This window comes from Mesoplodon densirostris, chromosome 7 (assembly GCF_025265405.1).
Source record: "Mesoplodon densirostris isolate mMesDen1 chromosome 7, mMesDen1 primary haplotype, whole genome shotgun sequence".
Taxonomy (NCBI): domain Eukaryota; kingdom Metazoa; phylum Chordata; class Mammalia; order Artiodactyla; family Ziphiidae; genus Mesoplodon; species Mesoplodon densirostris.
The window spans coordinates 78,233,555-78,251,161 of record NC_082667.1 but is presented as its reverse complement, the minus strand read 5'-3'; the positions used below and the strand labels follow the sequence as shown (position 1 = coordinate 78,251,161).

At 55.3% G+C, this 17,607-nt stretch overlaps 1 protein-coding gene and 1 pseudogene across 1 annotated transcript in view; both read right to left on the bottom strand.

Moving 5' to 3' along the window:
- The window catches only part of LOC132493380 (BCL-6 corepressor-like), a 43,682-nt gene extending 28,668 nt beyond the window's left edge, over positions 1-15,014 (bottom strand). Inside the window, 1 exon segment of the mRNA XM_060103841.1 lies at positions 14,863-15,014. Coding sequence (XP_059959824.1) covers positions 14,863-15,003 — 141 coding nt within the window. The 5' untranslated portion in view covers positions 15,004-15,014.
- The window catches only part of LOC132494212 (centrosomal protein of 78 kDa-like), a 142,531-nt pseudogene that overhangs the window by 62,963 nt on the left and 61,961 nt on the right, over positions 1-17,607 (bottom strand).

Genomic DNA, 17,607 nt, shown 5'->3' with positions numbered 1-17,607 from the left:
AAGGGAACCCCAAGGATGCCCCCAGGTCGGGGCAAGGGTCGCAGGCTTCCTGGGGTGTGGCTGAAGGAGGTCGCCCGACGGGTCCCTGCAGCCGGGCATGGGTGCTGGGGGGGAGTGAGGGGTGGAAGGAGTGATCCAGCCTGCCCAGGCGCTGTCTCTTGGCACACTCCAAGTCATGGCTGTCGCCGCCTCCAGAGGCGTCCCTACTCACGACCCAAGTTTTGCATTAGTAACAGAGCTGCGGAGCAGGAGTGCGGGTGTGACGGGGTGGGGGACGGGAAACTCACGCGGCTGGCCCTGACCTTTTGAGCAACCAGAACCTTCCCTGCCTCCTCCCAGGGCGCCAGGATAGCGCCGCGAGCCACTCGGGTCAGTCGGGAGTGAACTTGGCCCGCAGCGGCAGCGGCGGCGGCGAGTGGGGGAGGGGCGCCCCCTCCCCCGCCTCAGCCCCGAACACGGATCGGTCGGATCGGTCGGCAGCAAAGGGATTTTCTCTCCCACCACACACACCCGCGCTGCAAAGGGATTTTCTCTCCCACCACACACACCCGCGCTGCCGCAGGCTCCGCGCCCCTCCTACGCCAGGTCCCCGCGCGGGGCCGCCCCCCCACACGCACCCCTCGCCCGACCTTCCAGGACCCCCGGCTCTCTCGGCCAGCCCCCGACCCCAGCTCACCCCGCCCGCGCGCTCCTCTGGGCTCCCCCTTCCCAGGCGCCTGCCGCTGAATCTCTGACAAAAAGCAACTTTGGGTGGGCGCACGGAGAACCCAGGATGTGCGGCGGCGCGCCCCAGGGGAGTGGGCACTGACTGGAGACCGCTCCGGCCCATCGTCCTGCGCTCCCTTGGGCCAGTCTGGAGTGTTCTCTCCGTGGAAGCCTCCCCCACCTTCCCCGGTTCAAAGATGCAAGCCAGGTGTAGCCAGCTGTAAAAGGGGGCTCGGGGGCTTGGGGAGGGGGGCACCAGCAAGGATCGACCGGGAGAGCCGCTGCCAAACCGGGGCTGCCCGCCACACACCCCCTTTCCCAAAAACAGAGCCGTGGCCCCCCGTCAGCTCTTGGACCAACCTCAGACACTTCCCCTTCCGCCCGCCAACCCCCCCTCCCGACGCCAGGCCTCGGCTTTTTGTTCCTTTCACTTTCTTTCACGGTTGTGCCACACACAAGCACGCGTGTATGCAAGAGGGGGCCCCACTTGGAAGCTGGCGTCCCTCAACAGGAGGCAGCAGCCCAGGACAGGAAACCGAGGTTGAAAGCAATTAACCAACCTGACTCCTCTCCTCCCCGCCCGCCCACCCTCCACACCCCCTCGGGTCTGGTCCCTACAGGCCGGGTTCCCACTTGGAGTCTACACAACCTGGAGGCAGATCCAGAATAAACGACCCATAGACCACGACTCTAGAGGGGGTGTCACTGCACTGCAGCCTCCATCGGGGCTTTGAAGAAATAAAGTGAACTCACTGCAAACTCCTCCCCCCACAAGGAACAAGCTAGACCAGAAAGCTATGATTAGTACACACAGGAAGCACAAAGGAACTTTTTACGAATAAAAGATGCATAAAACACAGGGTCCTGTGATCTGCACCCGGCTTCCCTGCTGATTGTGTGCAGCCTGGGAGTCCTGGGAAGGCTGGGGATGAGGGTCAGAGGAGGACAGGGGCTCCCACTTTCTTTACGAGGAACAATAGGAACCCCACGTCTGTTCATCTTGGAACCCGAAACACCCCAAACAAAGCTGTGGGAAAACTGCGGTAGACGTGGGGGCCCGTGAATTTTTCTAGCTGTTCAGAGTTTAATTACTCCTCCTTGACCCGTGGGACCAGACACGACACCACCAAGGTTAAAATGCCCCAAACAGCGCCGAGCAGATGTGAGCGAGCTGGCAGACGCGCAAATGAGGCCTGCCTCGGAGCACGATAACAAGTGACTCCTACGTTGTATATCCGTGAAAGAAAATTATTTTTCTCTAATTTGCATTTGCTTCGGGGGAAAAAAAAGCCAACCAGAGTCCCTCTTCACAAGCACGAGTCTAATCCTGGAAATGCAGCCCGGCTGCTTTAAGAGAGCTGGAAGGAGGGAAAGACTGCCAGCGCTTTGGCGTTGCAGGCTTGTTTATCTTTCCGCCTTTCCTCCAAGGCGAAACTCGTTTTGCAAGCAACATTCCTACAGAAAATGGCACACGTCCTAAAAAGAGACCCATTTCTAGAACTGGCACCGAAGTTCATGTATCATTCCAGAAGCATCTCCCAGCTCCCCACTAGGGAACCCAACTAGATGTAGAAGTCCACATTATAACTCAGAGAGTAGATGTGGGGGCAGGGGGGAGCGGAGGTGGACCCGTAATTTGCAGATATCCTGCAAGCTGTACACTCAGGGGCCGAAATCACACAGAAGGGCAGGATATAGAATTAAGTCAGCTCTAAATGATCCTCCAAAGCCCGGGGGCCAGGGCTGCGGAAGCCTTCAACCTTGAGGTTGGGGGGAGTGGTGCTGACACCCAGCTTGCCCCAGGACAGCCCAGGGGCAGGCCCAGCTTCTGGACCATCCTGAGGACCATCCTGAGCCCGCCAGCTTGGACCGGCCCAGCGGGGTATTGCTGCCACCCACCAACTGTTCTCCCTCCCACCCTGGCGCCTCCCCGCAGTGCCTGGCAGAGGACCAGGAACTCAGAGAAGGCCGGGCTGCGGGCATCTCGTTGATTAAGTCACACAGTGGGTGGCGCTGTGGGCAGAGCTCAAGACAGCACCGCTGGTCCTGCAGCTGAAAGGCAAGCGCGCTCTTAAGAAGCGGGAAGGCAAAGGGAGGCGGGTGATCGAAAGCCCACTTGCACCCCTCCCCACCCCCATTCACCCCCCTTCGGGTCCTGAACCTACACACTTGTGTTTCCAATCCAGGAAACGGGGCCGAGGGCAGAGAACACAGCGGCCGCCTGTCTCTTGAACTTGTCTGAATAACAGGGCCATTTCAGAGGAAGAACAACGGCCTTCAGAGCCTCTGCAATTTCCAGAAAGCCTTCAGTTAATACATTCTTTCCAACAGGCTTGCTTTAGGGTGGAAAGTTACTTTCCCAAGTCTTAACAACCCGGTCACAAGCCACTGAGGCCCCAGGTCAACAGATCCCGGCCAAACCCCTCCAGACAGTTGACACTCGTGACCCCGCAGGCCTTCTCCTGCCACCTCTGCCTAACAAGTTCCCTAATCCACAACACACCAACCAGCGCGCACGTCCACCACGATCCCAGGAGCCAGAAAGATGCGTGTCGCGGGGTGCGGGGGTGCGGGTGCCGCCGCCGGAGGGCTCTCTCGCAGCGCATCCGAGGGCTCCCGGGCCAGCAAGGGGCGGCCACCTCTGCAGCTCTCCGTGGGCCTGCACAGTGCACGCATTGTGTGAGCGCCGAGGAGGCACAGCGCTGCTCCTGCACCAACAGCTGTCACATTATTTGCACTCGCTGTAAACAGCCTTCACATTCCCCCCTTACCACACAGTTAAAGCCAGACTAACAATCCAGTTAGAGATCAAACCAACAGCAGCATTGTGTCTGCCTTCGCACCAAGCCCAGCAGCTGGCAGGTTTCTCCAGAACAAGAGACCCGCCCCCAACCCTTCCAGGCTCCAGCCAAGGCTAGCCTAGGCAGCAATGCGTGTGTTGCTGCTGATTGTTAAAGCAAGAGAACACAGCCATTTCGCGCAGAGTTCTGTGGGGTTCATCAGCTCTCTCCCAGAGTTTCCGCCTCTCAGGCCCCCTCCCCCATTTCCTCAGCTGGGAATAAAGGTTGTTCAGACTCCCAGGGTCGGTTTCTCTGCTCAGCAAAGCGTGGGTCGGCCTGCCCCGGCCAAGCCTGGGGTCCTGCAGCCCTCTCTACCGTGGTCCCAGAGGCTAGGCAGCTCGGCACTTTCTGCAGCCCAAAGCCTCGTGTTTCGGAAAAACCGCCCAACTCCCTGAATCCTTCCTGGTCGCCCCACTGATCAAAATGTCTCCTTTTATGATTTTTGGTTAAGTCGAACATTTCCATCATCGTCATTATTAGCGCAAATTACATGCCTAATCGGTCCTTAAATAGATTTTAATTAAATAATCATACAAGGCTCATTTTATGACTTAAGAAAGGCATTAGTTTTCCTTATAAACTTTCCACCAGGATATAGAATAATGATAGCAGACAAATACTTATTCTTTGAGAAGCACCAATAACTGATGGGCAGAGTATTGGGAAAGCAGACCCTGCTTCACACCTTCTGGAATCCAAGTGGAGACTAGACAGACCACATCTGCACAACTTTCCTCCGGAGAAGGGAGAGGGGATTTCTTCCTCCAAAGCATTACTTTTGTCTTCTCTTTGGGGCCAGGAGAAAGGAACCCCAAATGTTCCTTTTCCTTGCCCATCTGAAGAGATTTCTCCAGCTTAGAAGTCTCTTCTAGAGACCACTCCTCGCCACCCCCATCTGTTTTCCACCCCTCAGTCTGCTGAGAGCCGTGGTGGAAAGCAGGCAGGCTGTGCTTGTTAAATGCTCTGTAAAATGCTGTTAATAAAATAATAAATATAAAGGATGGAGGCTGCTGGTTCCATGGGTGTTTTGACTGGAAATGCCTTGGCACTTGTCATGTGTTTATGGGAGGGCAGACAACTCTAGGAATTACATAGTTTGGACATCTCTGTACTTCATTTATTCTTTCCTAATTGACGTAGGCCTAGAGCTATGTCAAGTTTGCATTTGTACAGAACTGTTAACTGCCTAAGAGTTTCTCCAATTAAACCAAGTTTTAAATCAGACCCAAGGCTGGAACGTACTCTCGGCCTCGCCCCACTCCACCCCTCTGCCTCTGTGGCTGGAGAAAACAAACAGACCCTCAACAAGATCCCCTGTCCTTGCTCTCCCCACCTTCACCACCCCCACCCGCGGGGGGGCACCTAGGGCAAAGGTTAAGGTGTCTTCAGATTACAGGCAAGGCCCTGGCTACACACACTGGAAAGCACTGCAGTTGGGCGCATCCTGGGCATACTCGAACCTCTAAAATAGTGAGCTAAGATCGAGGGAAAACTGCTGGCCTGGTAAAACCCACTGTTCACAAAACAATGTCAGCAAAGACTGGAAGGCATTCTTTAGAGAGGTACCAGGGACTCATGCCTACTGAAGCTCTTTCAGCACAAAGGCTTTTAGGGGAAGAAGGGAAAAGGGGGGTGGGGGGGGGAGGAGAGAAAGGGAGGGCTCCTGTTTCAGAGCAGGCATCCCCAGAGAGTCAAGAACCAAGTGTAGCTTCAATCAAACGCTGACTTCCCCTCTGGGAGTCTAGTAGGAAACCTGATCACAGTAGCTAACTACCGGCCTGGATCCATACAGGTCTGGTTTTCTTCTCATGCTAGTAAATTTTTAAAAATACATATCGATAGAAAAGAAGCAATCCCTGACAGACTTTTATTGAAAACCACACTGAGACCTCATAACATCCGGACTTAATCCCTATCAGACAAACCACAGCACCTCTGGCCTCTGCAGCGGGCCAGACCCTTTCACCTCTTACCACCAGGTCTCTCCCCTCCAGCCGCTGCTGCTCCCTCCCCCCGAAAGAATGGCGGGAGGACTTGCCAAAGAGCACCTAGATACCGGTTCTGGAATCAATTCCTAACCATATAAATGATCCCACTTAGGGGGAGAAAAAAAAATCCCAGCCTTTTCATATGGATTCCTTTAAAGCCCAGAATGCAAAGAACTGTAACAAAGGGAAAGAAGGAGGAACCCACGGAGGCAGACCTGGAGGAATAGCCTCAGGAATACCCTTGGAGGGGAGCTTAACCTGCAGGTTGGTTCCCAGACACTGGCCTACGCAGGTCTTGCAGGGGGAGGGCGGCAGGCATCTCAGGGGCAGCAGGGCACGGAGAAGCAACCTATAGGAATCTGACCAGTCATTCAAAGCAATTACTAATCCTCCGGGCCTACTATGTGCCAAGTATTCTCTGATCCTAAAGGTGGAAAATTATACCCAGTCTTACAAATAAGAAACTTACAGAGGCTCAGAGGCCATAAATAACCTGTCCCCAAGGTCACACAGCTAGTAAAAATGGGCCACGGTCAAACTCAGTCCTGGAGTTGCGGAGAGGAGCCAATTATCGGTCAAATTGTGCCATCCAGAATCCCCAAGAAGTTCGGAAGGCTTCCTTAGCCCTTGTACTCCAATACAGAGTAAAAGGATAGCACTTAACACCTATGAACTTCGGTCCACAAGGAGCCCGCATCCTAGTTTCTCCTACACCCAGAAATCTCTTGGTCCATGTGAAGTCTTTCGAAATTTCTGCCAACATCCTACCCATCTCCCTACACTGGAACACCCTGCTGTGAGGCCAGGGATTCCCAACAAGGCTCCACTTTCCCCTCCTCCAGGAGCCCAGAACAGGCAGTGGGAGGTGGGTGCTACTCTTAGGTCTCTGGAAAAAGTGCTGACACCTGGAACTACAAGAAGGCCTGCCACACTAGTTTTGCCACATAAAGCCATCAATCAAATTATCTAGACAGAGCAAAAGCCCTTTGGAAAGACTGCCTACATCTACCTTTCCTAGGACTTTAATGAAAAACCCAGGGACCAAAGTGGGCTGGGGAGGCAACTGAGGGGGAAGCGGCTTGCAAGATGCTGGACCCTCCTGGACTCCTGGGGGTCCCCACAAAAAGCCAAGTCCCGAGACAAGCCGGAGGTTGGGGTTCTCTCTCCTCTCCCCAACTTCTCATCCCAGCAGCGCAGGGTCAGCGCTCAACATGCCCTCCCCACCCCATCCTCAATTTCCTGCTCTGCCCCGGGCTTTCAGAAGCTCCGGGAACCATCCACACCCGATGCCACAGACGCGACAGGCTCCACGACCGAGGGCCGTCTCCAGCTCAGCTCGGTGGGAAGGGGAACGGGCAGGAGCGCCGGACACTCAGCCGCCCCTGCGGCTTCCCGGGTGGCTCCTCCAGTGGCCGAGGCTCCGGATGCGTGAAATGGCTCCAGGAGCGCCTGGGGCAGGCCAGGGCCTCCGCAGCGGGAGGGACCGAGGCGATGGCGGAGCCGGGTCCTCACCCCTCTAGTCAGCCAAACACGCCCCGGCGGCCCGGCAGCCCCTGGCTTGCAGCCAGTGGCTTTTTCTCTTTTTTAAACTTTCCGGCCTTGGCGATCAACGCCGATTGGGACAGGATTTCCAGCCCCCGCCTTCCCTCCTCCACACCCTCCGTGCAGGCCCTTCCAACCTCCAGGGAGGTGACCCCCGCCCCCGGGCACCGTGAGTCCCTGGCCCCGCCAGACCCTCCCCCGCCCCCGCCACTTGGGCCACCTGGAACGAGCCGCTTCCCAAAGCGATCAGCGTCCGGCCGAGTCTGGGGCTGCTGCTGCGTCCGGGGAGGAACTCCCGCAGCCTCCAAAGGTCCAGGCCTGCCCGCAGCGGCATGCAGAACCGCCCCCTACTCGCGCTCTCTTCGAAAGACCAGACGCGGGGGGGGGGGGGGAGGAGGGGGGGGAGGAGGGCGGGGAAAGTTTAAGGCCTGTCTTTAAAAAAAAAATTTAACTCTTCAGATGCAAGAATTTGGGTGCCCTTGGCACGGTTATGAGCGCTCGGGTAGAACAATAGAAATGGGGGGTGCCGGAAATGGTGCAGGAAGACCCCTATAACCCTATAAACCTCTCTTCCCCCCTCGCAGTTACTATTAGCATTAAAAGATCCCAGTGCCTTCAATGCAATAGTGCCTGTTTATAACTTTTCCCTGCTGGGTCCCCATACCCTAAACAAGCCCCCTCCTCACGTTTTGAAATCATCAGGGCAAAGATCGCCCCCAAATCTGTGACCTCCCGGAGCTCTTGGGCCTCTCACCTGCTCTGCCCCTAGCACCCCGACCTCACTCACCCTCTTCCCCCCAGCAGTTCCTCTGGTTTGCACCTAGACAATAAATTTAGTTTCATTTAGCTTCCGGTCTTTAATTTTAGCAGGTCTCCTTTTTGCATGCAAATCAATATGGCAATTACCATCTAAAAGCTCGCCCAGCCCCGGGTCAATGTAAATTGATCATTGTCCGCCTTCCACAAAATAACACCGGGAGTCTGTGATGCATAACGAGATTATACTGGAAACTGTCTTTTAGATCAAATTCTATTTAATGCTGTCAGGATCTTCTCCTAGCGGACTTCCCGCTAGTCTAATCACGGGGCGCCGGAGCCCATGGGTGCTGAGGGGCGATGGCTGGCCGGGGAGACATGGTTCTAAGAAATAACAAAGTGCGGGGACGCCCCCCCCCCCCAATTCCAACACCCTCGACTAGGGGCCGGCGGAAATGAGCCTGCGCTGGGAAAGGGGGCCTGCTACAGAAACGTTGCGGGGGCGGGGGAGCTCGTTGGTTAATTCCCATCCAACAGAAAGTCAGCTATCCCTTCCGGAGGAACACATGGGGGGCAACCAGCGAAAGCCGACGGGCCGGGCTGGAGGTTGGGAGACGTCCCCGGCCAAGTGCTCGGGGCACAGGCGGCTTGGCTGCCACGGGGATGGCCTGAGAAGACCTTCCACTCCTGCCCCGGCTGCTTCTCAAGCCAGCGCCACCATCTAGGCCCCGGCAGCGCAGCCAGCCTTGCAAACAAACGGAATCCTGCCGGCAGCCTCCCCTCCCCTGATTGGGCGAGGCCCCTCCAGGCCGAGGCCCCTGTGAGCCGAGGGCTGGAGGCCTCCAGCCAGGAGAAGGTCCTCCCGCCCCTGCGCGGCCCCCAGGGCACGGGTGTGACCCTGGAGCTTAACAAAGGGCCTTCAGAGCTCCTTTCGGCCTCGGGCTGGCGGGGGAGCAGTGGGGCCAACGGGGAGAGGGGCGGTACGGCGGCCCAAGTGGACCCGTGAGGTGGCATTGCCGGGGGCCGCTGGGCACTCCCGAGGACCGTCCTGGGGTTCGGGCGGCTCGGAGGCCGGCGAGCCTCCTGCCCAGCCCCGGCTGTCGTGCCCAACCCAGCAAGGGCTCCACCCGAGTGCGGTCTTCCCAATAAAAGCTGGAATTCCCGGCTGGGCTCAGACAAAGAGGGACCGCGGCAAACCGACGCCACGCGCAAACCAAACCCAAGCCGAGTTTACACGCGCGTCTGGGGTCACAGAGGCGCCTGCTAATCCTCCCTATGCTGGCCGTCCCCGCACGGTCTCCTCAAGGGGGAAAAAAAAAAGGGAAAGTAAGCATACCTCCCCTTGATTCCGCCCAGAGGCCGAGCTTCGCACTTCTTTCGGTTCAGTCTCTCTCAGTTCACTAGGCCCTGCGCCACCTTAGCAAACAGGGCTTAGAGGAGCGCAACATCCCTTGCTTCCGACCCAGGATGCAAAGCTACTCCTCTTTTTTCCTCCACCATCCATCCTCTCAGGGTCCAGAACTCAAAAATCTTTCAGAAATCCTCCTACCTGCTCAAGACGTACTCTCTTCCCCACTCTAAATGGGAAGAAACTATAACCAGAAGCAATCTTAGTAACCAAGGGCCATCCACCCTTAGCTAGGCACCGTCGCCCTCAGTTTCCCTCTAGCCGAAGACACAGTATTTCCCAGTGAATGAGTGTGCGCATGTGGTTGTGTGGCCCACACTTCCGTGCCCTGCTGTGTCTCACCGGGCAGGAAAATCTTCATCAGGCACTGAGGAGTTTTTGTCATTCAGCCTGTGTATCTAAGCATGGATGTATGCATGTGAATGCTTTTTGTGTTTCCAAGTGACCCTCTTCACACCTTTAAATGGGCTTTTGTCTCTCGAACGAACTTACAGAAATTCTGCTCCAGTTTCCAGCTCAACAAAGTCTGGGATTTTCTCCTAGAATCTCGCTCTAGGTCTCAGTATTTGCATACCCATGTTTACATTCCTCGCGGCCAGTTCTTTCTCTCTTCTCTATCTCTTGTTCCATGTGGGCACCAGAGCCCGTGTCTTGATTTGTCTCAGCACATGTCATTCAGGCGCACATCTTAATCTGTGCATTCCTGTCTAACACGTACACCTCCCCACGACTTACATTCTTGCTTTGCCTATAATGGGGCTCGTTCCCAGACCAATATGGGTTTGCAGTTTAATGTACCTAGAGGATCCCCTAAGACTACAAACCCTAAAAGGAAGAGGAGGGGGAAGGAGAGAGGAGTGTGACTAATGATTCATTTCTCTATAGGGTAACCCACCTACCTCAGGGGTCTACCTCAGGGAAAGAACGAGACCAATGCCTGCAGAGTTGTATTAAATTTTTAGACCCATTCAATGTTGACCCCATGGATGTGTATACAAATGATCGATCTTGTACACATCGCTGTCCAACTCCTGTTTGGAGGCTGCCTCCCTGAACATATCTTATTTGAACTCTCCACAAGTTCATGGTTAAAAGTGTTTTTATTTACATAGACAACTCAAGGACCCCTTTGCTCTCTCCGACGCATACCTGTACGCAGTGGACAGGCATTTCAGGCTTGGGTCTTTGGTAGGCAACACTCTCGGTCAGAGGCCCCACTGACTAAAGCTCTGAGCAGACCTTCACATACTGGGCCGCTGGGAACGGTAAGGTCAAACCTCTGCATCTCCCCAACTCACTTCCTTAAGTGAGGGTGCCCACTGTGTGTGTTCACACCTTCCCCACTGAGAAGTATCGGGTCAAATTAGATCACCTAGCAGCTGCGTTTGGTTCGTCGAAGAATCGAGCCCAATGTACCAGGATGTGAGATTGCATACACAGAAGAGAAAGGAAAACCCTAAAGCCCAGACTCCCGCCTCCTCTCCCCAGGGGGCTACTTTGCCTCCAGGAATTTCTACTACACTCCCCACCCCCACTCTCCCTATCGTCTTTAAAGGGTTAAGAGAAACCCTCGCAGCCTTCCCTCCACCCTGGTCGCTGGGCCCGAAGGCTCGCTCGCTCACGGGAGTCTGCCGCCGCCTCCGCGGCCCGCCCCCCACTTCCCGTCCTTCAGCCGGGAGGGAGCCTGCATGCCTGTCTAGACCCATCTATCACAGGCACACCAACAACACCCGCGAGAGCGCGGAGACCTTACCCAGGTCCCCCTGCCCGCACGGTTCCCGGCGGACAGAACGCTGGAGCGTGACCGCGCCTGCAGGGTCGGGGTGGGACTCTACGGGCTCGGGCTGCCCCGAGCGCACAGCGGGTCCGCCCCGGCCCCGGCCCACAGCGCTCCCGCCAGCCCGGCTGCCGGGGCACAGTCACAGCTCTGCGCGCCGATTTTTATCTTGTCTAATCCCAAACTGGGCGGGGAGCACAGGCGTCGTGCTTAGGGAACAAGAGATAGGCGAGGGAGCCGGGGACGAGCAGCCAGGCAGCGACGCGAGCGGGAGCGAGTTAAAGACACAGTCGAGGCGACCGAGAGCAGGAAGAAGGAGCGGGCTGCGCGGGCCTCGAGGCGCCGCACGCAACGCGCCGCCCGGCCAAGTTACACGCACCTCCCGGTCGCCCCTCGCTGCCCATCCCTCCCCACTTCCCAGAGGCGCTCTCCGCAGCCCGGGCCGCGGGGCCCCGGCCTGTGTGGGAGGCACAGGCCCGGCCGGCCCTGCAAAGGGCTGGAGAGAATCGCTAATGAGCTGTGCGGCCCATTGATCCGGAGAACACTTCCTAATTAACTCTCAGTCACCTACTGGTGACAGCACCTCAAAGGACAGCGCTGGGGCCATCCGAGCCCCAACCCCGACCTGCCTGCGGAGCGCCTGGCGCCCGAACCCCGCCCCCCCACTACCCCAGGCAATCCCGGTGAGTGGCGGCGTAAACCCACACACTAAAGGCCAGCCTCGGATTAAACCTAGACGGCATATTAATCACCGCCATCTCCCCGCTTCCTCCTCGCGGTGAAATCATGCCCAAAATAAACACGGGAACCGACACTGCAAAGCCCAGACCAGATAACAGGTCAGGGGTGGAGTGGGAAGGGTCGAGAAGCAAATGTATTTTCCAAGTGTCCACGTACAGGAGTATCGGAGGCCGACAATTAAAATGCCTTCCACACAAGCAATTCTGTTGGCCAAACCGAATCCAACACCTCGTAAGGATTGATTTCGGCCCGCGGTGTCCGTTTCCAGTGCCACAGCAAGTGTCAGATGGCTACAAATACCCAAGTCTGTCTGCGTTCACCACCCACCACCTTCTGGGGTGGGCCATTTCCTCCTCGTTTTTATTTCCAAGTCATTTTAAGGATTTTTCTCCAGAGACTACCCCTAGAAGCAAATACCACTACCCCTCCTCTGGCCTTCTCTCAAAAAAGAAACAAACAAACAAACAAACAAAAAGCTAAAACCCTGAGCTGTCTACTCTAGACACAAGAGGCTGTACGAATACCTATTTGAAGCGCGCTGGTTTCTTTTTTTAAGGTTTGTTTTTAAATACACATAACCCTCCCCCCTCCTTCGCTCTTCCATCCCCGCAACCCCCCAACCCTTTAGACGCCGGCGGCGCGCGCCCTCGCGCGCGGGCACTCACAGCCTCTAGCTGGAGATCGCGGACTTTCTGGAAAAGATTCATTAACTGCAAATTAAGCCTCGCCCCGGCTTCGGCCTACACGCGGCCAGGCTCAGCCGTCTCAGGGACCCGGGGACGTGCCCACTCAAGAGTGCAGGCGGCGGGAAGCCCGCCGGGACCACGCGTGCCTCGAGCTGCCCTACTCCGCACACGGCGCCCCGGGGCTTGCTTGGTAAACAGCAGGAGCACGTCGCCGCCACCCCGAGCCCCCTAGTTGGCGGAGGCTCTGCAGCGCAGCCGCCCGCCTGCCCCAAGGCGCAGCGGCGCCTCGCCCTCCCCGCCTCGGCCGAGGATCGCGCCCGGGTGCGCAAGTTCCTCTTCGCCCTCAGCCTCTGCGCCGCACGCCCTCCGAGTGGGACCAACTTCCTCCGGCCGCAGACTCGCACACGCCCTACAGGGCTTTCCACCAGACTCCACGCTACCCAGAGGAGGAACCAGGTCTCGCCCCCCCGGTCTCGCACCCCCGCCCGCCGCCGCCCCCGCCCCCGCACGATCTACCCCCACCCCTGGGGTCTCACAACTTAAAACCAACCCCACGACGTCGCGGGGAAGGTGGGGGTGGACCAGAGTGGCAGATTAAAATTTTAAAAGAACATTTACAAAACAAAGCGTCTGACCTGACTGGCTGGCTGGCGGGCGGGCAGAGTCGGAACCCCTCGCTCTGCTCCATTTCCTAGTATTTTTTTTAATCCACGTGATTCACGCTTTGGAGCAAGCCAAAAAAAGCCAAAAAAAACAAAAACCCGGGACTCCCCTCCCGAGTCGCGCGGCAGCGGCGGCAGGTCGAGCTCGGCTCGGCCCGGGGCGCCCGCCACACACACCCTCGCGCACGCACACGCCGTCGTTCCACGAGCAAGAACGAGCTGCCCCCGGAGAGGCGAGACGAGGCAGCGGCGGCTGGGGTTTTTTACAGTTCTTTCCCGAGTCGAAAAAGAAAGCAGACGGGAACCCGCCGCCCTCCCCTTCCTGCTAGCGAGCTAACGCCGAGACGAGCTTCCCAACTTCCAGCCCAGCTCACCCACCCCCCGCCCCCCACGCCCGACTCGCGGCACTCAGCGAGGACCGCGCTCCCGCGCACACAGGCACACACTGCCTGCAAACTTCCACTCCGCGAACACCCTGCTCTCCTCCCAGCCCCCAGGGGGGCGGCAGCCCGCCCCCGCCGCGCCCCTCCCTCCCCGAAGCCCACGCCGGGCCGCTTAGGTTGGCTGCATTTTTAATAACTTACAGCTAGGAAATAAAAACGAAAGCGAGCAAAGCAGCCAAAGTGAAGCGCGAGGCACAAGCTTCGAGGGGTACGCGAGAGAGTCAGAGGAGCCACCCGCCGCTAGTCTGGGCCCCGAGGGAGGGGGCCGACTGCAGCCCGCCGCACGCACGCCCGCCCGCCAGCCCGCGCGGCCTCCGCGGGGAAAGGTGTTCCGGGCACTGACCTGAAATCCCCAGCCGGGGAGTAAGCAGGGAGCCTGCGATCCGGCGCTTTGAAGTTTTCCCCGGAGCAGAGTCGAGGCGGCGAGGAGGAGCGACGGGAGGTGGGGTGGGTGGGGAGAGGTGTGCGGGGTTGGAGCAAAGTGGGGTAGCGACGTTGGCGATGGGAGAAGGGGCCGGGCCGGGGAAGCGCGGCGAACTGCAAAGTTTGCCGTGCCCCGCTGCCCGCAACCCGCTCGCGGCGCCGCGCCCGCTCGCCTCCCTCGCCGTCTGCTGCCAGCCGGCTGCCCTCGGGGTCAGCCCCGCCGAGGGGTGGGCTCTGGGCCGGGTGGGGGCGGGGCGGGGCAGGGCGGGGCGGGCTCAAAGCTTCCGGGCAGGTGGCGACAGCCCCGCGCGATCCTCCGGGCTCCGGCGGCTGGGCCGGGCTCGGCCGGGCTCAGCAGCTCTCGCGTCGCCGCTGCTGCCGCCCGCGCTCGGGCAGGAGCCCCAGCGCCTTGTTGACGATTAGCCGCGAGCGCCAGCTCGGGCTGGGTGTGTGAACGTGTGTGTGTGAGTGTGTTGGCCAAGTCTTCCCTGCGCGGCGACAGCGCGGCTTGGGCTCCCCGCCCGGCAGCTTGCGGGCTCCCCCTCCGCCGCCGCTGCCGCCTCGCTCCCGCTCTCGGTCGCGGTCTGGGCTCCGGCGCGTCTTCCCCGCTGCCGCCGAGCTCGGTTCGCGTTCAGCAAGGAGCGTAGCTCCGCCTCACCTCGCCGCTGGGAGCCCAGGCTCCGTCTGACGCCGCGCGCCGCGATCCCAACGCGCCCTCCGTCCCTGGTTCCCTCCTCTTCCTCCTCCCCCTCCCTCCGCCCTCTCGCTCGCCCTCCCTCCCTCCCAGCAGCCGACTCCCCTCCCCCCGCAGGCGCAGCGCTCGGGCGACAGCCGCCTGCCCGACGCCTCCTCCAGCTCTCGCAAGTTTGAGCTCCCCCAGCCTCCGCTCACCCTCCGCTCACCCTCCGTTGCAGCGCCTGGGCGGTGGGGTGTCGGAGGGGTGATTCCCCAAGAAAGGTTTGCCCGAGTTTCCCCAGCCGTCATCGATTCCCGGCGCGTTTCGCCTAGCTGGGTCCGAACCCCAGACCACATGGGTGGCGTCCCCCTCGCCCCATGTCCTCCCCTCCCCCGCTTGGACCGAGTTGGCTGCGCACACCCCGCCCGGGCGCGCGTCCTGGGCGAGTGAGAGACTGACTTGGGCGGCGGCGCCGGCGCGGGCGGCCCGTTGATCCTGAGCCGAGGGGATGGGGGGCGGCGGGGGCGGCTCTCCCAGCCGCGCGCCGAGACCCGGAGAGTTACAGAGCAGGCGTACGTTGGAGAGAGCTTTCCTATATAGGAGAGCCAAGAATTTGTTACTTCTTGAGGGGGGAGCATGAAGGTAGGGGACCCTATAATGAGAATCCTAGGATTGCTTCTAGATTTCTAACTTGGATAAATGACAGGACGGTACTCTTTGGTGAATACTAAAGGAACAGTAACAGCAGCAAAAGTCTAAGAATGGAACTTTAACATATCACAATGCCACCTTTAAAGTAAATTTGGCATTCTCCTCCTTTTTGAATAAAAGAAAATGCATTAATTCAAGACATACACATTCACACACCTGCTAATATCTGCTCTTCTGCAATCATGTGTTTTCTGTATAGTGTCTAAATATCTATTCCAGTTGAAGTAGTGCTTAAACACTTCAATATGCCTCTTTCCATCCAAAAAGAAAAACTGTCTATGACTGTTTCAACGTATTTTAAATATATGTATAATCATTGCCAACTTATCTGCTTTGCAGATTCTCGTTTCCTATACAATATTTAATATCTCCCTTTATTGAAAATGTCATTGCTCAGTATTATGATTTTCATTTTTATTATATGTCTGAATGTTAGAATTATTGATTGATCTCTCTATTAATGGGATAATCTCAGCACAATGTTAAATACACTTCTTCTCTACCATTATTACATGTTATTTTAACGATTTTCCATACAGTTACTTTAAATGGGATTTTCAGAGTTTTCAGGCTTTTTTGAAGTCAGTGGGATAGGCTCCAGTGAGTAAAAGAAATGCTGAAGAACAACAATATGAATTAAACAAATTTAAGTAGTTAAGAAAGCACTAATCTAGTCATTGAGAAATATATACTAATATTTACATAGTATGTATATATAAATCAATAGTTTCAAAATGAGATAATCTACTGAACAAAATATCTTAAAATGTGAATGAAAAGATGTTGTAAAATCGCTATATGATTAAAGTGCAAAAATTTTTATAAGCTTGGAATATCAATAATAAGTGCATTTTTGTCTGGGAGACAAGTTGTTATCTGGGAAACTTCAAGACATTTTGTAGATTATCGAAATCACTTTACTATCAATCTTGAGCATTTCTCCTATCAACTCTGTAATTAGTATTGGAAATTAGCATGATGACTCTATTTCACCATCAGGAACATTGAAGAAACTATTTAAAGTGCTAAACATTGGTTTTAACAAATAAAAAACAATTCATCTGAAGAAGATGTTACAATGAACTGAGGAATTAAAAGATCTCAAAGTAGAGAAATTTCACTGACTGCAGTATAAACAACTTGAGGGTAGAGAGTGTCTGTTTCTCCTGTTTGCCCTCCAAATTTGGCAACAGTGTTCTATGCACGGTGCAGGGTAATAAGCAAATATTTAACAAATGAAAAGTACTGAATTCATTACCTTGTGGTACAAATTAGGATTTCTTTTGTACTGTAACTAGAAGATTTTAACTTCAGCATTATGAATTATTAATGTCTTTATCTGATTCCCAGTTCTGTGTCAACCAAACTTATTTGAGTGATAATTAGAGGACTTCATGTTTATCCTATCTTCTAGGATTTCACTTTTGCATATCTGTTAATTCATAATTTTGACATTTTTATAGCACAACCAAAGACTATAAAAACACAGAGCAAGCACTTGCCAAAGAACTCTAAATAAAACAGGTCTCAGATATGAAATTAGAGCCAAGCTTGGTTATACTTCTAAGTGCTTCATCTAAAGAGAAACGTGCAACACTGCTGCATGAATTAATCACCTAGGGTGACTTTTAAACCTATCAACAGCTGGCCCCTCTATCATATCTGATTTTATTCAATAGTCTAAGTGATAATAATTTTTTGATCAAGAACTGTATTTTACTGGTTGTAAAGGTGCGCGCATGCACGCGCACACAATCCCCAGTGCTTTTAAAAATTGTGGGACAGAATTAATCATAACTATTGAGTTTAAATGTCATTTATCAACTTATTAAAGTGCAAGCATGCAGGGAAAATAAGCTAAAGACAAGACTTTCGTTTTTCAATTTATTTTTTAAAAGTCTTGTAGAAATCTTTATGAAATTAACACAAAATGGTGGTACCACAAATCTTTTTGCTTTGTTTATTCCCTAGTCTGTGGCAATGTAAACAGTGGAAGTTAACCCAGAATTTAAGTTAAGGAAAGCTATATTGTATTAAGTTTAGCCAAAATTCTCTAACTTGCCATCATATTTTTTCAAATAAATAAAATTTCTATTCTCTTCCCTCTCTCCTCATCTCCCTTAAGGTATGTCAACTCTAACCCCGACCCCCCCCATACACACACCTTGTTGCCTCTGACATTATCTCCTCTACTAGACGCGCTTTTGAACTTATTGCTACACAATAGTTCAAAATAAAATGAGATAAAT